The 23,460-nt window shown below is 44.8% G+C and overlaps 1 protein-coding gene across 7 annotated transcripts in view; it reads left to right on the forward strand.

The window, feature by feature from the left end:
• Positions 1-23,460, forward strand: part of KCNK10 (potassium two pore domain channel subfamily K member 10) — a 165,671-nt gene that overhangs the window by 107,303 nt on the left and 34,908 nt on the right. For all 7 annotated transcript variants that reach the window (XR_014260964.1, XM_082451345.1, XM_082451346.1 and 4 more), the window contains exon 4: positions 1,755-1,915. Coding sequence is in view for 6 of the 7 variants with exons in the window: in XM_082451345.1 (XP_082307471.1) it covers positions 1,755-1,915 (161 nt within the window). In the remaining variant the exon portion in view is untranslated. The remainder of the gene's footprint in view (positions 1-1,754; positions 1,916-23,460) is intronic.

A 23,460-nucleotide genomic window follows, 5' to 3' on the forward strand; every position in this document is an offset into this window, starting at 1 on the left:
TGCAGAACTCTTGAGAATGCAGGTGTTGGTGTTTTCAAAGCACTATTTGATATAACATATGAATAGACCTGGCTATAAAAGGATTCTTTTGTATTTAAACATCCATTCCACCAACAAACATTTATTTAGCACCTGATAATCCTTGGTGCAAGAAGTGGGTGGGATATCATCTCACACCGGTCAGGATGGCCATCATCAAAAAATCTACAAACAATAAATGCTGGAGAGGGTGTGGAGAAAAGGGAACCCTCTTGCACTGCGGGTGGGAATGTAAATTGATACAGCCACTATGGAGAACAGTATGGAGGTTCCTTAAAAAACTAAAAATGGAACTACCATACGACCCAGCAATCCCACTACTGGGCATATACCCTGAGAAAACCATAATTCAAAAAGAGTCATGTACCACAATGTTCATTGCAGCTCTATTTACAATAGCCAGGACATGGAAGCGACCTAAGTGTCCATCAACAGATGAATGGATAAAGAAGATGTGGCACATATATACAATAGAATATTACTCAGCCATAAAAAGGAACGAAATTGAGTTATTTGTAGTGAGGTGGATGGACCTAGAGTCTGTCATACAGAATGAAGTAAGTCAGAAAGAGAAAAACAAATACCGTATGCTAACACATATATATGGAATCTAAAAAAAAAAAAAAAAGGTCATGAAGAACCTAGGGGCAAGACGAGAATAAAGACGCAGACCTACTAGAGAATGGACTTGAGGATACGGGGAGGGGGAAGGGTAAGCCGGGACAAAGTGAGAGAGTGGCATGGACATATATACACTACCAAATGTAAAATAGCTAGTGGGAAGCAGCCGCATAGCACAGGGAGATCAGCTCGGTGCTTTGTGACCACCTAGAGGGGTGGGATAGGGAGGGTGGGAGGGAGGGAGATGCAAGAGGGAAGAGATATGGGGATATATGTATATGTATAACTGATTCACTTTGTTATAGAGCAGAAACTAACACACCATTGTAAAGCAATTATACCCCAATAAAGATGTTAAAAAAAAAAAAAAAAAAAGAAGTGGGTGGGAGGAGAGGCAGGACTCAGATGATACGGAGTTCCCAGGAAGGAGAGAAAGCGCTCCAGGCAGAGCTAACCATCACTGTCAGTGTGAGCAAGAGCACGAGGTCTTCCCTCCTCCACTCTTTACCGTCTTCCCAGGGTAGGGCTGTACGATGCGTGGGTCCTTTCTGAATTTGTACTAGACCACACATCCTCCTTGATGTGCAGCACCCATCACCCAAAGAAGGCAAATGCTGGAGACAACCACAGCCTGTCAGGAGGAGGGGATGGCCATGGGATGAGGCTGTAAGGGAGAAGCTCTTTTTAAATCTAAAAAAGGCAATGCTGAACCCTTCTCAGGTGTTCAGCGTCCCTAAACCAGACACATCCTAGATGTTTGATGTTTCTGAAATGGGCTGTACCATTTCCCATCAGAAATGCAATTCTGGGTGATCATAGATTTCCTAAAATGTCATCTAACGAAACACAGTAAGATCCTGGAAACCTGGATCCTTTTGAAAGTATTTACAGGGAGAGAAGGAAGAGAAGCAATGGAACAATGTTCTGAATTTTATAGGGCCTTGGAAATGAAGTTCTGCTCCTAAAACTCATGAAATGGAGGGGGGTGTGGGGAATGGAGAAACCCTTTAAGAAGTCCGGATTCTTTCGTTCAGTGCTGTAATTTCTCTGGCGCCTCACCATTCTCCCTCTCTCTTTTTACTATTTCTCACCAGGGTATGGGAATATTGCTCCAAGCACTGAAGGAGGCAAAATCTTTTGCATTTTATATGCCATCTTTGGAATTCCACTTTTTGGTTTCCTATTGGCTGGAATTGGAGACCAACTTGGAACCATTTTTGGGAAGAGCATTGCAAGAGTGGAGAAGGTCTTTCGAGTGAGTACTGCCATCTATTTAAACCCTAACCTCTGTGATCCAGTTGGCTTTAGCCTGACAGGATCCAGAAGGAATTACCAGGGTGTTATTGTATCATTATCACTTTTAAGGGAATAGTTCAATGTTATGGTCGTATTTTTAATTTTGGCCCATGGTAGTCACAGGTACTGTGCCTAAACTCTTGTCTCTTGTCGGTCTTCCTGGAATCACAACACAAGAGGGTTAAGTATAGATTTGCCAACACAGATTTTCTGAAGAGGTGAGGCATACGCAATTTCTTATGAAAGGTGGAAGATGGGTTCCTCAGTGTGTTGGCAATAAAGTAGAGAATTATAAATCCATCCATTTTGTTTTTAGAGCGCCTTCACTTTATTTCCAAGCACAGCATCTTCAGGCTGATTCTGGCTTCTAAGACCTCTTCCAGAAGCCTGCATTTTCTAGACATTGCTTTGTGCTATGTATCTGTCTCCTCATGGTCCCCCCCCCCACTGCTGAGTGCTCCATCAGCAGTAGTACACTAACATACTAATTCATACTAAGGTGTTGATGATTGCTATTGCCTTAATTAGGTTTTTCCTCTTGAGAATACTCACCTTTAAACAAGGGACAAAAATCTCATTGGAATTATTTATTTTCTACAGATGGCATTCCTGGCATCAGTGACAGGCATGTGGAGTAGACGTGATTGGACTGGGGTTTCCAAAGCCCTTTAGCTCACACCTGTTCACATAGTTTAACAGAACACTAGTTTTACTTAGGTGTAAGGTCGTTTCTGCTCTCTTTCTCAGTTTTGACATAATTCTCAAGTCTTTCAAACCTTCTTCAGGGAATTATTTCTCATGATGACTTCATATTTAAAAATGATAATTTGAGATCTTTTTCAGAATCTGGCAATGATGGGCAAAGATAGATCAGTGGTAAGTTCTAAGGCTGCGCTTGTTTTCCCCTCTGAGACAAGAAATCATGACATAAACTTCTCTTTAGAAGAATGCAAGGTAGCTCTCCCCTCGAGAGCTACCAGTTTCAGAAATTCTGGTAGAGTTGAGTGGAGGAATAAGGCACTAGAGCTGGCTTAGAGCCACCTTCTATAAGCTCAGTGATCTTGGGTGAGCTGCCTCAGTTTACTCATCGCCAAAATGGGATGGAATTTGAATTTAAGGTCTGGGTGATGATTAAATGAAATAACGTATGGAAAAGAGCTTGGTACAGGGCCAGACACAGAGTTCAGTGCTGCTGTGTGTCTCCTGAAAGAAGCACTTGTTGGCAGGCTAGCCACCCATTCAAATTTCATGAGTAGCTCGGTGACATGGGGGTTTTCCTGGAATGTTCCACAGTCTTTGCCCCGAAATGCTGGCTGGCCTCATTAGAACATGCACCTGGGCCCCGTGATCACCATGGAAACCATCAGTGCTCAGCTTCTGTGCTTCTCAGATGCTCGTCTCCCTAAACCAGATGTGGCAACCTTGTCTCCAAGAGCAGTTTTGAACTTCTCAGAGGTACCCTTTTAGCCCTGTCCTCTTGGCTTCTGATTTAGAGAAAAATGAATCTGGCGGATTAAACACTCAGAAGAACAGGAGTCAAATGGAGAAATGACTGATCTGGCATTTCTATTTTTATATAGCTTCTCTAGATCTGAGTTTATTTGTAGAAAGAAAGGATCAGACTACAGGCATTTGAAATCCCCCTTTAGCAAAAATAAAATTTGGTTACTGTATTCTAAATGAGGGAAGAAGTTGCAACCATTTTGATGACATCTGCTACCGAAACTGGGGACTTAGTTCCCATAACGAATTTCGGACTGCAAGTACAGAGGACTGTTCTTCCCCTTAAAGATGTCTCTCAAATGGATCATTCACAGGACTCTGGGACAGAGCCTTCAAAATCTCGTTTCATTTTTCTTTAAGGTTTATTATTTATTTTATTTATTTTTGGCTGCGTCAGGTCTTAGTTGAGGCACGTGGGATCTTCATTGAGGCAAGCGGGATCTTTCGTTGCAGTGTGCGGGCTCTTCCTTGTGGCGCGTGGGCTTCTCTCTAGTTGTGCCGTGGGTTCCAAGAGCACGTGGGCTCTGTAGTTTGCGGCACGAGGGCTCTCTAGTTGTGGCGCATGGGCTTAGTTGCCCCGTGGCATGTGGGATCTTAGTTCCCCGACCAGGTATCGAACGGGTGTTCCCTGCATTGCAAGGCGGATTCTTTACCACTGGACCACCAGGGAAGCCCCTCACGTTTCATTTTTATGCTGATGGCCCACTCAGGTCCTTGCAGTGCCATCAAAGACTGGGAGTCTTTTAGGAAGGAGCAGCAGTATATTACCGAATTGGCAGCACACTATGTATGCGTTTGCAGAACATTTGGAGGGGGCTGTGGAAGGGGTGTCTGAGTTCCAGGAGGAACATGGGTACACTTCCTGAAACTACAAACAACTGATTCTGCAGCAGTTTGCTTGCTGCATGCAGTTTTGGTGGAAAATCTCAAAGCTTTTTTCTTTTCATTTAAACTACATCTAAGAGGCCCGTTACCCTTAGGTGATTATTTGAGAACTGAAAATTGTACAAACCAACAAAGCTTGGGGTTGTGAAGTTTTAGTTCCCATGAGGAAGGTTTATTTATTTATTTATCTTTTCACCTGCTCACTGATTAAGGCTTTCCATTCATCTGGTGTGTTTTCTCTCAGCTCTAGGAAGGAGAGGATTTTTAGTGGAGTAAAGATAAAATATAAAATCTAGGTGCCTATATTCTGAGGTGATATGATTTGGTTTCTTCTATCCCATTCCACGTCTGAGCCTCATTTTAAAGAATTGTGGAGACTTATTGTATTATATAGAAATGCCACAAGCATTCCTGAATGCCCGACTGTTGGGGTTTTTATGGGGTGAATAAATGAAAACTTTTTTTCCCCCTCTGGAGTTCAGAACTAATTGAGAAATAGACACAGGAGTCAGATGGAGATTAAAAGGTCAGCTTTATTGCTGATAAGCTCATCAGAGAATGTAGCTTTAGCTTTGATGCCAAAAAGACTTACTAACCATTTTCACCCTGAATTCGAAGAATTTCCCTGCTGTATTAGTTTTCTATTGCTGTGTAACAAATTAGTACAAATGTAGATGCTTAAAGCAACACTCGTTTATTATGTCATAGTTGTGTAGGTGAAACGTCTGGGCAGGCTTGGCAAGGGTTCTATGATTAGGATATCAAAGGCTAAAATCAAGGTGCTGGCTGGGCTGGGCTCTGGATCCGGGGAAGAATCTGCTTCCACACTCATTCAGGTCTTGGCAAAGAATAGTTCCCTGTGGTTGTAGGACTGAGAGTCCTGTTTCCTTGCTGGTTGTCAGGTGGGGGCCATTCTTACCTTTGAGGTTGCCTGCATTCCTTGGCCTCCATCTTCAAAACCAGCATGGAACCCTTCTTCTATCTCTATGACTTCCCCTCTGCGCTCTCCCATCAGCTGGAGAAAGCACTATGCTTTTAAAGGCTCATGTGATTAGATCAGACCCACGTGGACAATCTCCCTATCTTAACGTGAACTGTGCCCTATAACATGACAGAGTCATGGGAGTAATCGCTCATCATATCACAGGTTCTGGGGATTAGGGAGGGGCATCTTCCATGGTCATTTTAGAAAATCTGCCTCCCACTCCATCTCGGTCGTTGGTAGCACAGGCCTCCTCAGTGAGGGCAGGGTCTGCTCCACTGACCTTGCTACATCATGGAGAGCAAAACAGTGCAGCTCTCTACAGCAGATGGTTTCAAACAAGAGATGAAAGAGTCTGAGCTGAGGGAGCTCAGTCCCTTCTGCTGAGTCCACTGGGTAAGCCACTGCCTGGCTGAGCAACGGGGGTAGAGATACGGAGTGTTACTCTAGCTGGAGTCCTTCTACGTGCAACACGAAAATGGACGTTGCCCCCAACGTCAATTTACGGTGGATTAAGAATTTGACGCTTACTTATCTCGCATAGCCAGAAGGCTAGGGGAAGATTGTTTCAGGTTTGGTGCATCAGTTTCCCAGTGACAAGTTAAGGATTCTGGTGCCAATTCCAATGTGTGGATTTTTCCGCACACCACCAAGTAATTCTCTGGCACCAGCTGGGTGTCCTACAGTTCAAATCAATTCTGACACTATCTGTCTGGAATTAGCATCAGATCCCACAGGTTAAGGGCTCAGTCCTACAAGCCTGCCCTCCACTTTAGATGCCAATTGCAAGTCCAGCCTGTTACCCGTGCTTCTGATGAATGGCGAAAAATCAGAGGTTCCCACAGCATCTTCCTTCCTTGGGTTCAGTTAATTTGTTAGAGTGGCTTACAGAACTCAGGAAACCAGCTTACTCACTAGATTACTGGTTTATCACAAAGGATATTTAAAGATATGAATCAAAAGTGAGATGAAGAGATACACAGGGCGAGGTCCAAAAACAATGGAGCTTCCGTCCCCAGGGAATTTGGGGCCTGGCATGGTGGCATGTGGAGTGTTATGGTTCACCAACCTGGAAGCTCTCTGAATCTCCTCCTTTTTGAGTTTTTATGGCGGTTTCATCACAAAGGCGTGATTGATTCAATCGTTGGCCATTGGTGATCAAGTCAACTTCCAGCCCCTCTCCTCTCCTGGGAAATTGGGGGTTGGAGGTGGGGTGGGGTGGGAATGAAAGTTCCAGCCCTCTATTCCTGGTTGGTTTCCCTGGTAACCAACCCCCATCTTTAGGGGATTCCAAAGCTACCTCATTAACATAACAAAAGAACCTTTATGGCTCTCATCATAGGAAATTCCAAGGGTTTTAGGAGCCCTGTGCCAGGAAAGACCAAGACTAAATACATATTTCTTGTTCTCAATCACAATATCACACGCGTATACCCAGGTTTGTTCTCTTTCTGCTCTGCTGTCTTTGGCACCTTAGCTTTGCATCCTCAGGCTTGTCACCACCTTGTTTGCAAGATGGCTGCCTTAGGACCCAATAGCATGTTTTCACTCAACCACATTTAAAAAATTTATTTATATTGAGGTATAGTTGATATACAGTACTGTAGGTTACAATATAGTATACAGTACAGTGATTCACAATTTTTAAAGGTTATACTCCGTTTACAGTTATAATAAAATATTGGCTATATTCCCTGTATTGTACAATATATCCTTGTAGCTTATTTATTTTATACATGATAGTTTGTACCTCTTAATGCCCCACCCCTCCCCCCTCCCTCTTCCCACTGGTAACCACTAATTTGTTCTCTGTATCTGTGAGTCTGCTTCTTTTTTGTTATATTCACTAGTTTGTTGTAGTTTTTAGATTCCACATATAAGTGATATCATATAGTACTTGACTTTCTCTGATTACTCAACCACATTTAAGGTAAGACAAAAAGGGCTCCTTTTATGGGAGGAAAATCTTGCCCCAAATTTTCCCTGTAGACTTCCTCTTCTGTCTCATTGACCAGAACTGGGTCACATGACCATTCCTACCTGCCAGGGAGCTTAGGAAAGTGAGTAATTGATGAAGGAGAATGGGGTGGATTGATTTAGACCATTGGTTCTCAACGTGTGGTCCCTGGACCAGCAGTAGCAACAGCGTCCTCTGGGAACTTGTTAGACGTGGAAATTCTTAGAGAAGTTGGGGCCCAGCAATCTGTGTCTGCCAAGCTTTCCAGGTGATTCGGATGCCTGCTAAAGTTTCAGAACCCCAAGGCACAGAGGAATCATGTTTCATCTCCGGCTGTGATGAACAAAGTTAGAATGCTGGGAGCAAAGGAGAAGTTGGGGTAAGCAAATGACAGCATCTGCCACAGGTGTCAGTCAACTGCTGGCCACACAGACCACTCACAGTGATGCCGCCCTCTCTCCCCCTTACGTATCGATAAATTCTGTGGCCTTTGGGATCCTTGACTGAGGAGAAGCTAACTTATACGATACCTAACAAACACCACCAGCTTACTCACCCCCCTCCCCCAGGTCTGCTGCTGCCTGGGCAATTCTCCAGACTTCAGGGTTTTTCAGGGGAAGAGAGCCAGGCATGGCATGGCTCTTCAAAGCTTTGGCCTCCAGTCACAGCCCACTGGCCTGAACAAGTCACACTGCTCTATCCAATTGCAAAGAGGGCCTGGAATGCATTGTTTGATCTCCAGGAAGGGGAGGGGATGGGAAAATAAGTGAGTACTAGTAATGTCACGTGCAGATTCCCTGGGACTACCTGTTGGCTCCGCTCTAGGGTGACAAACATCCCTGGAATTTAGATACAGGTGGCCCATGGATCACTCTTTGGGGAACACATCTCCAGTGAAACTCATATCGCATCCAACAAAAATGGAGCCCCTGATTTGTTAAGTGACTTGCCTAAAACCACACAGTGAGTTGAGTGAGTGAGCCTGGACTTGGGATAATTTATAAGTATTTATATAACATAAAGTAAAAATAATTCTTCCTAGGTTTCCAGCAGGAAATCTGGGCAGTTAGCAAGGAAGGGTAATTACTTGGGATTGAGCAGGGATTACTTGGGTTCCAAAGCAGGTTTTTAAAAAAAATTTATTTAATTTATTTATTTATTTTTGGCTCTGTTGGGTCTTTGTTGCTATGTATGGGCTTTCTCTAGCTGCGACGAGCGGGGGCTACTCTTCATTGTGGTGTGCAGGCTTCTCACTGCAGTGGCTTCTCTTGTTGCAGAGCACGGGCTCTAGGCGCACGGGCTTCAGTAGTTGTGGCTCGCGGACTCCAGAACGCAGGCTCAGTAGTTGTGGTGCACGGGCTTAGTTGCTCCGCGGCATGTGGGATCTTCCCGGACCAGGGCTTGAACCCGTATCCCTGCATTGGCAGGCGGATTCTTAACCACTGTGCCACCAGGGAAGCCCCCAAAGCAGATTTTGGAAGTGGGCAGCCTCTTCTTCCCCTTCTGTGGGCTGGCTCTTTTGCTGGGCTGGGCCGACTGTCACTTGATAAGATACTGTAGGAAACCTGGTCAGATTTTGGACTGGATCCCATTTTCTTGCTCTGAGCTGGACTTTGGCCTCTGGTAGGAAGCAGCTGCCTTTTTTTATCTGGCTGATCAGCAGGCTTTCTGATATTATCTCTAAAACCAAGGGACACTTTTTTTCTTCTTTGGCTTCCCTCCCAAGGATACAGCAGAAATGTGTATTTGCCTTTGGAACGAAAGGAGCCTGGGTGTAGCTGACAAATAGTAACATGTTACCCTAGGCTTATCGGTGCTGTGATAACCTGGGGACTTTAGAACCCACCAAATGCTTACAACAGGGTGATGACAATTTCAGTCTGGTAATGATGTTCAGTTAGTGGGCTAATTGATCACTTTGGATTGCAGGAACGGGCTGGTGGAGAAAGCCTAGGACTCCTGGAGTCCTCTGCCATGTGCCTGGCCTGAGTCAAAGAAAGATTTTGAAGAACACCCTTGGCAGGAGACTTGTTTCTCACAGCGTGTCTTTGAACTAGTCCCTAGCAGCAATGGGGATAACAAAATTATTATTATGTCAAGAAGATAAAAACCCTTGTTTTGGAAACTGGGTATTATTCTCGGCTCTGTGGGTTCAACTACAATTTCCAATTCCTAGTATTAGTGGAAAAGTTCGTTGGGGTACTAGTTATGTACACCAGCATCTTGCCTAAATAGCGGGGGGCCGGGGAGGGCCAGATGGTGGGCTGAGAGCGCCCGAGGGTCTGTGTGTGTTTATGTGTGTGTATGTGTATCTTTCTGCCTCTATGACATGCCCCCACTAGTGAGTACCATATTAAACATGCCTGAGAAATAACCCAGTAGGACTAATGTTACATGAATATTGTGAGTTTATTTTGATCAGAGAGAAGACCCAGGTTTTTAACGTGAACAACTGCTTTCTTACTTCCCCTCAGGGGCTAGAAGGGGGTGCGAGGTAGTTGTTTTTAAATGCACAGAAGGCAAATATTTTTAAAGCTTTCTCAACCAGGTTCAGAACAGCTGAATTAATTTAAGAATATTGTCCCAGATGTGCACTTGGGACAAACTGTATAAGTGACATCCACAAAACAGACTACGCAACATCTCTTAATCACAGCCGTGACACAGTTTGTCCATGATGGTCCTTCGTTTCTCCCTTCCTCTGATGCAGGCTTGCTCAGCCTCAGCTCTGTGGACATTTTGGGCTGGATAATTGTCATGGGACCTGTCCTGTGCATTGTAGGAAGTTTAGCAGCTTCCCTGGCCTCTATTCACTAGATGCCAGTGTCATCAGTGCTTCCGGTATGACAGCCAAAAATATCTCCAGACATTACTAAATATCCCCTTGAGGGCAAAATCATCCAGGTAAGAACCATGACTCTGCTGGGATTTAAGGGATCAATTGCCCCACAGGTCCCAAGGGGCGGGCCCTGGTCCCCTGGCTGAATCTTCCACACAAGCTCTGATGTCTCCATCCACGGTCCTGTCCAGTTCTTCAATGCCAGTGCCGTTCCCACTCGGAATTCTCTTCTCTCAGATGGGTCCTTGGAGAGGGCTTTAGAAATTTTATACTCTGGGAATAAGATCATTTCTCACCAATAAGGGAACATGCCTGGGGACTTGATTCTGATGATATATACAAAGATAGTTGGTTCTGCTACTCTTCAGCAGGCATACCATCTCAGCACTCTCTCTAGCTGGCCCACTGGGGACTAATCTAATATATGATTCTTCCTCTTTCTTGTCTATCTTTGATAACTGGCCAGTGTCCCTTTGGTGTTTCCTGTTGCCATCTGGGATCACCATGGGAGGTTTCTGTTTGTTTGTTTTTTTATAAATTTATTTTATTTATTTATTTTTGGCTGCCTTGGGTCTTCGTTGCTGCTCGCGGGCTTTCTCTAGTTGCAGCGAGCGGGGGCTACTCTTCGTTGCAGTGTGCGGGCTTCTCACTGCGGTGGCTTCTCTTGTTGCGGAGCACGGGCTGTAGGCGTGCAGGCTCCAGTAGTTGTGGCGCGCGGGTTTCAGTAGTTGTGGCTCGCGGGCTCTGGAGCACAGGCTCAGTAGTTGTGGCACATGGGCTTAGTTGCTTCGCGGCATGTGGGATCTTCCCGGACCAGGGCTTGAACCCATGTCCCCTGCATTGGCAGGCAGATTCTTAACCACTGCGCCACCAGGAAAGCCCACCATGGGAGGTTTTAATGGCCTTTAAAATGCATCTTCACTGTTTCCTATAAACAGCAAGGCTATCAAATCTGCCTAAAATATAACTACTTAAAATACTGCCTGGATAGCATTTACCATTTAAATAGTTTTAAGGTAGCTTGAACAGAGACTCTTTTTTTTTTCTTTCTGGCCAACTTTGATCACAGGTAACTTCTGGGAATCTGATTGTTACTTTAGGATGGGCATTCACTTATAAACTTCTGTATATAGGGATCTTTGTAGGGAGACTTGGATTTGTCATTTGTCTAGTGGGATTTGGTTGAGGCAGACTGAGTATTGTGGGACTCAGTATGGAAGTCTGGAGATAAGTTGCTCATCTGTTTCAGGATTTACTATATGCCAGACGATGGGTTATGGGCTTTCCCTAGAGTAAGCTGTACAACAACCCTCTCAAAGGACCATTCTTGCCTTCTTAGTTTTATGAGATTGGAAAGCTTGGATTGGTTCCGTGAACTATCCAAGGTCACCCAGCCCATAAGTGACAGCAGAGATTCCAAGCCAGATTGCCCCATCCCAATGTGCATGCACAGACTTAGTTTTTCCAATATCCTTCCTCCCTCCTTTCTCTTGTAAGGTAGGGATAGCATCTGATGGTTCAGCAGAGTCTTTCATGAAAGGTTTAGTAAGACCTGAGGACAGACAAAGATGGCCAGTTGAGAAAAAAGCTAATATTGGCCCTGTCTTTATCTGCTCTCAAAGGGTTTTAGTTTTCCAGCTTTATCTCATCTATGGACACTTTGAATTGGACCATTGACTCGGATTCTCCTCTCTGCACCTGATCTAGCTCCTTAATCTGGCTCCTCATTGGCAAACATCTCTTTCTTGGTGTTCTCTTCTCCTGGAGATTAACCTAGGGCTTAAATAAATACCCCTGCTCGTGTCTGCTGTGTGATTAATGTGAAGGTGGGCTTATAATGTGAAAGTGGGCTTGTACTGTCTCGATGGCTGACTGGTTTGGGCCCACCTCTGCGAGGCGGGTTGCCAGGCAGACTCTGTTCTCCACTCTTCTGTTCATTTCTCCACTGTGTACAGCCCACTCGGTGTTGACAATAAGAGGGACATATAGCTCTAAGCCAAGCTTCTTGGTGAGCCGAGGCGGCTGGTCTTGTCTTCCAAAAGCATTCTTCTTTTTCTTGATTCATCAGATTGCCTCAACAGTTTTGAGAACCTGGAGTTTGAGGGCATCAACATCAAGATCTTAATTCCCACTGGAGATTTCACTCAGTCCTAACCTCAGGGAAAGTGGTGGAAGAAGCTCTTCCTAAACCACCATCCAAACGAGGAAGGTCTCTGGAACGTTTATATGGTTATTCCTTACCTGCCAGGTCTTGCCCATGGAAGAGATGGTCACTTCCTAGAATCCCAGGGGATTTATTGATGAAAACATTTTATACCTTTGCATTTTGGAACTACTGAAAGTCCAGTGATGCCTTAGTATGTATGGTAAGCTGTTTTTAAAACTTCCAGGTACTTCTGAGTTATGAATTTAATCCAAGAATTTTATTAGTACTCACATTTTTATTAGTATCATAAAACCAGCTTAATAGGTGGGTGATTTCCCATGTTCACCTTTCATCACCAATTTTCACAGGATAGTTTGGGTCCTTTGGAGGACACTCATACAATAGAATAATAATCCTTTACCCTTTTATAGAACTCTCTACCTTTTTTATATTACATTTATCAATATTAAAATAACTTTTTTTCTTTTACACTTAGCCTCATGCTACTTCTGTGAGCCAAGTGAGTAAAAAACACTCTAGTGTATCTTCCGACAAATTAGGTTCCTAAAAATTGAGAGATGCCATTGTTGAGCCGTTGAGTCTGCCCATCCTGGAGCAGGGTATGTGGTCCATGACTGGTGTGTCAGTGGTCATTGATAAATTCCAAGTTGCTTTAGAACTTTTTGTTTTAGGAAAGGGAAAGTGTTTAGAATACATCATTACTGAGAGGTGTGCTGGTGTTCTGAACTTTTACCCCAAAGAGGCCGCTCCCTTGGGGGTGACAGCATGGTAGGCATGGTATGGTCACACTGCAGAGCAGACGGATGGCTTTGAGTAAGGAAGGGCTGCCCAAACTGATCGAGCCTAAGAAACGTGCATTCCTGTTAGAGGAATTACACTTTGTATTTTGGGGGAGAAAATGCTTTGTTTTTTATTTTCTGAGGAGAGCTGCATTCGTGCCTCATAGCATTTTTGACTTAATGGTTTTGCACTATATCTTGGAAGTTTACTGCTGAGTTTTAGTCTCCTGTTAGGATAGAGCTGTGGTTCTCACCCTGTGGGAGGTGGGTCCCCAGGGGCCTGAGCTGCGATTTTAAAGGATCAGAGCATCATTTTGTGCATCAAGCATTACTGGTAGATAGAATAAATAACGTCTCCTTTATATACTTGCTACCCTTTCCCAAAGGTACGTAGAGGGGTAGTCATCCATAAGTCACTTAAGTTCATTTAATAATATGATTCCTGGATTCATAGTAGCTTTTTTTTTCTTTATGGGTTTGCACAATCAATGGGTACCAAGCGTCCTATTATTGTGTGGGGATTGTGGATTTTTTTTTAATGTTCAAAAGGGATTCCCATACTCAGAAGAGTTGGGTACGAAAGTACAGAGCAAGCCTGGCTCTTCAAATCGGCACTGTTTCCAGGGAATTAACATTTTGGTCCTGGCCAGAGTCACTGTTTCAGTGAGCGTCTCTTCATTTAAGGCGTCCCCAGGAATTTGCTGGACACTTTAGAGCCTGCTTCAGCTTCTTCTTTATGTCTATTTTGTTCTATTGTGGTAAAATATACATAACATAACATTTACCATTTTAACCATTTTTAAATGTACAGCTCAGTGGCATTAAGCACATTCACACTGTTGTGCAACCAGCCCCACCATCCACCTCTACAACTTTTTCACCTTCCCAAACCGAAACTCTTTGCCCATTAAACCATAACTCCTCATTCCCTGCAACCTCCCAGCCCACGGCAACCTCTATCCTACTTTCTGTCTCTATGAATTTGGCTGCTCAAGATGCTCGTATAAATGGACTCATACAGTACTTCTCCTTTCCTGACTGGTTTCTGTCACTTACCGTAATGGCTTTAAGGATTCGTGCGTGTCGTGGCATTTGTCAGCATTTCCTTCCTTTTTAAGGCTGATGTGTTCCGCTGTATATATAGACCACATTTTGTTTATCTATTCATCTGTCTCTCGATGCACGCTTGGGTTGCTTTACCTTTTGGCAATTGTGCATAATGCTGCATGAACATGGATGTACAAGTATCTGTTCAAGTCCCTGTATTAATTCCTTTGGGTATATACCCAGAAATGGGATTGCTGGATCATATGGGAATTCTGTGTTTTATTTTTTGAGAAACTGCACTATTTTACCTTCCCACCAGCAATGCCCAAGGGTTCCAACTTCTCCACATCCTCACCAGCACTTGTTCTTTTCTTTTCTTTTTTTTCTTCAACTTTTATAGGCCACAAAGACAACATTTGGTAACTTGCTAACTGATTGTCCTCTGAAATCTGGGCTGCTCCAAGGCTGTCATTCTGTTACATGGGGGGCAAAGTGGAGAGGCTGTGCTTTGGGCCCTGCCTCCCTCTTAAACCCTCTCCCCTCCTCCCGCTCTCACCTCCAGCTGTGTCCCTGCGCTTATTCCCACTCTGCTTCCTCGGCTCTGGCCATGCACCAGAGCTGCTAGGAGGGAGGGTGGTTCACCACCAGGCCAACCTGGGCCTCACGTGCTGTTGGCGCCTGGTTTCCACCTGGCCTCGCTGCTGCTTTGAAATCCTTTCTTCACCTCATAATGGTTCACTCCCCAGCTCCCCATTCTGGTTGCTCCTTTATACCTCTCCCCAGGTCGACTTCATAAGCAGCTATCAAACAACGCCTTTTGTGTTCTCAACAGGGTGGGGGCGTGGCCATAAACAAAGACAGTCCCTTCTTCCAAGGAGGAAACAGACGTGTATGAAGACCAGTGTCCATAGTGAGACCAGGGCTGGGGCAGGCGGTCTCAGAAGTCACATGGCCTCAGTGCGTAAGCCCTGATCACCAGCCACGTGACCCCGGGCTGTGCCTCAGTTTCCTTACTTGAAAAATGGGGATAAAAATAGTAGCTACCTCTTTGGGCACTTAGTTGATGCCTGAGAGCAATGCCTGGCATCCAGTTAGCACTCAAGAAATGTTATTCATTGTTATGATAAGCACATTGTTAGCTTAGGGAGCCCAGGGGAGGGCCTTGTGAATTCTGGCTTGTGTATTTGACGTCACACACTTTTTCAATGATGGACCTGTTTTGTGTAGCTAATGGATTGTTCTCTTTAAGGAAAACATAAGGGCTTTGAAGCTAAGGGATACCCTGCCTTTCTTTTTCTGTACCCCTGTGGTACCTGCTCAGTGCTAAGTGCTTTAGAGGCATTCAGTAAATAAGTATTGATGGTGAATCTGTTGGAGAGGAAAGAGAAATGAACCAGATTCCTTTTCACACACTCAGGGAGTATAGGCTATGCATCCCCCTCCAACAAACCCGACTGAAGAAGAGATGCTTACTGATGCCGGTTTCAGTGCTACCCTTCCTGGAATGGATGTGGAGGTGGGTGGGGCTGGAGAAATGGAGGCAAAAGGGCAGTAAAAGACAGAGGGAATCCAATGGGCAGGAAGGCGTGGGCCTGGGATAGAGCTCCAATCATCAGTCATTGCCTTGGGAGGAAAAGATGCACCGGCCATGATTCAGCAAAGGAAGAATCCAGAAGGTCTGCTGTTCCATCTGAGCAAGCGGGGAGGTTGTGCATTTCATCTTTGACTGCATTTCACTGGCTGCAACTGCTTACGCAGACATGTCCGTGATATTCCACCACATAGATAGATGCTGGTGAAAGGAAAATCGAAGAATGAAAAAGAATTTATTTTAGCTACATGCTGGTTGCCTCTCAGCTTGCATGTGCTCTTACTAGGTCTTGAACACACAGACCTGTACATATTTTTTATAAAGCATCAAAGAGTTCCAAGGCTTTCCTCCCCAAAGATAAATGGCTCCTCAAATATCAACGAGAGACCCCCCCCCCCCCGAAGACGGGTTTTGCTGTGCTGGTGTTTAGATACTGCGTTCCTGCCACCATGGCTCCGCTTAGACTGAACAATATCCCTTGGGTTAGTTTTTCTCCATTCCTTGGCAGAAATGAATTTTACTGTAGAAAACATCAATAATATTTCTACCTGAGCCTGGGGAATGGTTGAAGGGCTCATGTCAGATTATTATTATTAATATTTGGCTGTCTCCCCATCCACATTCCCCCCCTCCCCCAGCTTCCATCTCACTGCTGAATAGGCACAAATGAATGTGATGGGCATCTTGCATTAGTCACCAGGACATTCCCTTCTGATTCGATCAATGCTTTGCACTTTAGTTTGAACAATTAGAAACAGGAATCTAGAGCATGCAGTTAAAAAAAAAAGCAAAGGAATTTATGTATGATTTTAAGGATAGGGCACAGAAGCTTCCGTGTGATTTTTTTCAAAATGAATTTTATCAAGGACGGTAACAGAGTTGGCACCAAAACTAACAAGAAAGCAAATATCAACATTTAAAATGAAATGCATGCCATCTAAGTGCCATATGGTGCTCTGGCAGTGTTATTACCACTTTCTTTTTGGCTTTCATCCTTTTCCTTACATCGCTATTTGCTTCTTGTCTCTGCTGCTCTTGAAAAAAGTCTCAGTTGTCCTTAGCCCTTTGATTCTGTATTTCTGGTAGGTGTCTTTCTCTTCTACCTCCCCTTTGGAGGCTTGTCAGCCTTTTCTCCAGGGAAGAGGAGGAAGAAGACCTGTCCAGATGGCCGGATAAACATGTGACACCTGCTTTTGGGAGCCTCTACTAGGGGTAGTTGGAGGGTGGATGAGACTGGCCCTGCCTGAAAAATGGGCATGTTGCTTTCTGCCTCTTTTCTAGTTTTTTAATAAATGATCACATGCCTTTAGTTTTAATAATATTTTTAGGAATGTCTTGAATTCAGATTCTCTCCCATTATTAGGGGAACAACAAAAGAAATGAATTCACCAACCAGACTTTGTGAAAAATTCATATTGGTCGAATTTTTAAAAAATGAGTGAAATAGGTGTGGGAGATTCAGAGGTACAAAATTTTGGTTACAAAATAAATGAGTCATGGAGATGAAATGTACAGCATGGGGAACATAGTCAATAATATTGGAATATCTTTGTACGGTGACAGGTGGTAACTAGACTTATCGTGGTGATCATTTTGTAACATATAGAAATGTCGAAGCACTATATTGTGCACCTGTAACTGATATAAGTGTTGTAGGTCAACTATGCTTCAAAAAAATTATTAAAAAATTTTTTTAAAGCTTTTCACAGTTAACATTCTTTCTTAGAGTAAGATCCTTGATGATCGTGTTTGGGGAGAAATCTCTGCTTTCACCGGGGAAATTCCAAGGGTCTGTGTGTTTGCACCGAAGTGCCACCCTCTTTCATCTCCAGATTTTTGCATGTGATACTTATGGTGCTTCAAACACCATCCCATCTTCCTCCTGCTCTCAGCATAGATGTCAGCTGTTCAGGGAGGGTTTTCTGAGTCCTAAATAAGGTCAGGACCTTGTACTCCCGTAGCACCTTACATGCCTAGGTAACGTTCATCTCCTTGAATCTGAGTTTCATGTTTGATTCTTGTCACCCCATCAGCCCCTTGAGGACAGGTTTGTCTGCCCGTTCAGCACAGTTTCCAGCGCAGGGCCCAGCACCCACACCTGGGGAAGGAGTGAGTGAGAATGACTAGACTCATACATTTTGATATAGAAAACGCCCTTGAAATCAAAAGTAGTATCGCATGCAAATAAATGTCAATGGGAAAAAAAACCAAACGGCTTTAACCTTTGAGATGCAATTATTTTGATGAAAGGGCAGTCCAGTAGGGGAGCTGTGCCCTGATAATGCTTTTTGCACGTGGACTTTTATCTCATCGAGAGGCACCTGTAAGTGTGATCGTACAGACTTCTCAAGTCAACCTCCAGTACAGTGTACAGTTAACTTTCTCAGTGGTTCTCATCCCTGTAATACCCAACACCCCCTTTTAGAGCAACTATTACTGCCCCTTTACTACGTGGAAACGAATTTCATAGGTAGTACAACTTACCTACACACCATTTTCTAGCTACAAGATGAAGGAGGAATAAAAGGAAGGTAATTGGGCTTCCCTGGTGGCGCAGTGGTTGAGAATCTGCCTGCCAATGCAGGGGACACGGGTTCGAGCCCTGGTCTGGGAAGATCCCACATGCCGCGGAGCAACTGGGCCCGTGAGCCACAACTACTGAGCCTGCGCGTCTGGAGCCTGTGCTCCGCAACAAGAGAGGCCGAGATAGTGAAGAGGCCCGCGCACTGCGATGAAGAGTGACCCCCGCTTGCCACAACTAGAGAAAGCCCTCGTGCAGAAACGAAGACCCAACACAGCCAAAAATAAATAAATAAATAAATTTTTTAAAAAAAGGAAGGTAATTTATAATAAAATAATCATGTTTTTGTAATAGGTGCTTGGTCATGAATCCCCAGAAGTACTGAAGTAGTGAGACCCTCGCATCTACATGTAGGATGCAGAGGCTGGTCCAGGTGTGTTGTATCAGTGACTAAGCTGTCACAAGGGACTTTCCTGCCAGTGATGGGGTTTTCCAAGATGGAGAACAGCTCTTGGCAAGGTTCCAACTCATCAAAATTCAGCCTTCTTGCAATTTATGTTGGAGTCACAGTCTTATAAAATTCAGCCTATATTGAAACTGTGCAAAAAATTGTGTGTGTGTGTGTGTGTGTATACCTAAAAGGGAGTTACATTCTCAGCTCAGGTAATTATACATACACATAAATTTTTCTCAGTGGGTTGTTCAAAACTCACAGTAAATTTGGGCTAATTCTCTGCTTTGTGCCACTAACTCTTGTATTATAGGACGTCTAACCCATCTTGTCCTCACCTACTATGTGCCAGGAGACCACAAACACCCTCACAGATTTACCAGTCACCTCCTCAGGTGTTATAAACCGAACGGGGTTATAAAAAAACTTCCAGGAAGCTCCTGTGTAACCTTCAGGACTATACATGTATAATTTCTATTCTCGTGTAAATGGCCATGTTCAAAGGTCAAGACTCTCGACTTGAGGCAGTTCTTGTGCTGTTAATATTCAATTCAATTCAACAAAAGCGTCCTGTGTGCGTGCGTGTGTATGTCCATTGCCTGTGCCTGTCATATATACTCTTATGAGCCACTTACATTAGAAACTCCTGACACTTTATCTCTTGCTGGATGAATAGTTTTAGTTCCTTCATAGAACGGTTTACCTTAAACAGTTGCTCTCATATTTTCCCCAGGTGCCAAGAAAGAGGGAGCAAGTGTAGAAAAACACACGGTGCAGGGCACATGGGATGCAAAGGTAGGGAGACAGACATGCAGGAAGACGGCAGTTTGGGGTGAATTGCAAGGAATAAAGACGGTAGGGAAGAGGACACGGTAACTGACAAGGCAGAGGCTTCCTGCAGGAGGTAATGTCGGAATTGTGTTTTGAGGAACGAACAGGACTTTTCCAAGCGTAAAAAAGGGAAGAACATCCTAGCAGATGGAACCACCTTGAAAAAGACACAGAAGCATGGATTGGTGCACTGTTTGGGCACCAGTAAAGGATCTAGTCCCTTTAGAGAGTGAGCTGCAAAAATAACTGGAGTTATAGATGAGATGGGATGGCACGTGCTTGCCAACAGTGGGGCTCCTCAACAGCTTTGCTCAGGAAGGGGGTTGCCGCATTCTGGAGGGAGGGGAGGTGGCATGGGCAGCAGGCAGGATGCAATTACTGAACTGGAACAAGGCCACATCCTCACAGCTTCCACTGCCACCTCTGGCAACCGTCCCTGGGATTCTGAAGCCTCAGACGAGGCCCATCTCTCTTACTTTACCACAGGGAGTAGCTACTTTTCCTTCTCTCTCTAGTTTTCCCTCAAAGGCATGGTTGTCAACCCCTTCTCAAAAGAAAGAAAGACAAACTGCACAGTTTTCCAGGGCTTCGTGCTATTTCTCTGGGGAACTATTGCAGTGTTTGTGAGCATGGTCGACACTTTCTGTCTTTCCTTTTTCTCCTCCTCTCCCTCTCCCTCTCGTTCTCTCCACCTCTCCTCCTTTTCTTTCATTGGAAAGGTTACAAAAGGAATAGATGGTTGTTGTAGAGACTTTGGAAACACAGAAGGGTACAAAGGAGAAAAAAAAAATCACATGAAAATCCGTTGCCCAAAGAGATCCACCATTAAGACGTTGATAACTGTACTTCTGAGTCTTTTCTCTTTGCATCTTTATGTAGCCTTAATACCTGCTGCTTCACTGGCACCCCAGCAGGCCCCTCCCAGCTGTCTTTTCTTCTAGTACTTGCAGGGCGTATCACTCATGTGTGCCCATATCTGTCCTGACCACAACCTGTGTCCTCCCCCATCAACTCCTCCAGATTACCAATCTCGCCTCTAACCACGGACCCCTCTTGGCAATGCTCCTTGCCCCCTCCTGCAGGTGGCAGACCCCTCTGCCTTGGTTGTTACTTGCTCCTGCCCTGCTGGCCTGGAGGAGGAGGCTGGCACCGCTCTCCCTATAACCCTTCATCCCAGGAATGGATATAGCCTCTTCTATACCACAGCCGAAACTAGCTGCAATTTTTAAGAAGACTTTTCTGAAGATTTAGGAATGTCAGAGAGATATTACCCAAAGCAGTTAAATCACATCTGGTTATAGTTCTGGCTGATCTTGGAGTCCAGAATTCTGGCGGCGGCAGGGGACCCTGTGGGGCTATGTCCCTGACCCGCCTCCGAATGGCTGAAGCCAGTTTTACCCTCACCTCCAGGAGTGGCAGTTTAGCTGAATCAAGAGAAACCAACTATGGCTAAGTTAAGCAAAAAAGAAAAAAATTTTAAAGGCTGTTGTATAGCTCTCACATCCCTGAGGTGGATGGAGACCTATACTTGGAAGGTACCCAGCCAAGAACAATGACCCGTAGAACTAGACCTGAAAGAAGTCACTGCTATGTCTGCCTGGCACAGACAGCAGCCAGCCCTGCTGACCCCACTGATTCTGGGCCCTGGATGCTGCTACTAGAACCACCCTCGTGACCACCATTGGGGCTACAGTCCCGGAACGGAGTCCACATGGTCCATGCTTCTTTCTACAACACCACTGTGTGCTCACTGCTGCCTGCCCCCTCCCGCTCCCCCCCAGCACCATGGAAGCCCCCATCTGGTCCTATTCAACTCCACCTTGATCAGGGGCAAGTTTCTCCCCTCCACATCTCTACCCCGCTCAGTGTCCAAGCCCCTCAGTCTTTGTTGAAGAGACTTAGGAGGATCCAGAACTCATGAGAGGTGGGCTGTGCACAGGTGGTGAAGCAGGTGGTGGGCTGTGCACAAGTGGTGAAGCAGGTGGTGCCCACCCTAGGGGAGAGCTCTACAACGAATCCCTTCCTCTCTGCCTCTGGTCCTGCACACTGGGGGTTGTGCTTGGAAGACCCTAGGAAGACTCAGTCCCTCCCTCCTTCCTCCCTTTCCAGGCTGAGTGGCCATTCTGCCCCCTCTCTGTCTCCATCCCTAGCCAAGTCTTATCTAGTCTCTGGGAGATGAAGAAGTGGTTCTGTAAGATGTCTCTGAGAATCATCACCCCTCATTTAGGAATGGCCTTTGGGATGCCGGAAAGAGAAAAGAGAGGGAGGAAAACGCAGAAAAGCTTCAGATGAACACTTCATGATCCACTCTGCCACATCTGCTCAGTTGTGCCTGGTTCAAAGTCTGACTTACGTCTCTCTGGTTTGGGGAGCCTGGGTTGCATGCTTGTGTCCTTGTAGTAGGGAGGCTGGGAAAGTGTGTAGCTGGCATTCTTCAGCTTCTGTACTGGGAGGAGGGAGGTCTCTGCCTTTCACCAAACAAAAGAAGGAGGTTCAGATGATGGGCGGACAAAAAGGAATGACCGGTGTCCTCTAAAGCGGTCATGCCCTGTGATCTGATTCCATCACAACATGATAATAGGGTGGTTAGTTGGCCTTCACCAGCATCATGATGGTCGTGAACAGCACACTGCAGGCTGTGTGTCACCAGGGTGGGTCCAAGTCCATTTTCTAGTCTTTTTTCAACATGAAGAGAACATCAGGAGGCCTGGATGTCTTTTTAAAAAATTGTCTTTGGGGGTCTCCGCTTTTGGTCTTCTGTGGAGAACTGTCCAAATAAAGCATGTGTCTCTGCTAAACACTTTGCAGGATTGAAGTCATCTAAAACTAGATGAGAATACTTCTAGGTTAAAGAGAATACTTTTCTAAAGAAATTATTACCTGCAGAGACACAACTCCTACCTAAGAGTGGACCACTGTTTACTATTTTATCTTATAGAGCATGTGATGTCCACACCTGCTATCATTTGCATAGCTAAACAGCCCAGTCATTTCATGAAAGATGAAGGTATACTTTAGTCATTACATTAAGCTCCATTAAAGGGTTTCTATATAACTTAATTCTCTTAAAAGGAAAAAAATATGCCAATTAACTAACAACCGGGACATTTATTGTGTGTGTTCATTTAGTAATACCAATAGGCTTCTGTCTGGTCATGTCTAATCAAATCCACATTCTTTTTAAAATTTATTTATTTATTTATTTATGGCTGTGTTGGGTCTTTGTTTCTGTGCGAGGGCTTTCTCTAGTTGCGGCGAGCGGGGGCCACTCTTCATCGCGGTGCGCGGGCCTCTCACTATCGCGGCCTCTCTTGTTGTGGAGCACAGGCTCCAGACGCGCAGGCTCAGTAATCAAATCCACATTCTAATGAAATCCATTCTAATCAAATTAAAGAACAATGCTACTCTTTAATAATCGTGGAAGAATGATAGATGAATAAACACAGATGAATTATGGATTTATTTGCCCACAATGCATACACACTTGGAACTTGGAATGTCCTTGAGGGATTTGTATAAGATTTGAGTAAGATACAAAGAGGACAAGTCTATCAGGATGTGGAGATACCCACTTTGGATGACTCTGCCATGAGGCTGTCAATGAAAATTCTGTCAGGAGCAGGAACCAACCAAAAAAGTACATCAAGTCTGAGTTCCTTAGCACCTGCTTGGCCTCCTTGCAGGGTTGTTTCTCTCCAGCACCACTGTCCTGCCTTGAATCATTTGCAGTGACCCCCTTTACTACCATGGGTGAATCTTGAGGTATTACATATATATGGACAATATATGGGCGAACAGGACAGGCAAACAGTGTCATGAGTTCTTCCTGCTACACTCTCATTCAGTGAATTCTTCCCCCTTCATAGCACTTCTCTCAAGCTGTGATGATATACTTGCTTGTGTGATTATTTAATGTTTGCCTTGCCCCGACTAGCTCTGTGAGGCTGGGGG

Source organism: Balaenoptera physalus (assembly GCF_965194825.1).
Source record: "Balaenoptera physalus genome assembly, chromosome: 2".
Classification (NCBI taxonomy): domain Eukaryota; kingdom Metazoa; phylum Chordata; class Mammalia; order Artiodactyla; family Balaenopteridae; genus Balaenoptera; species Balaenoptera physalus.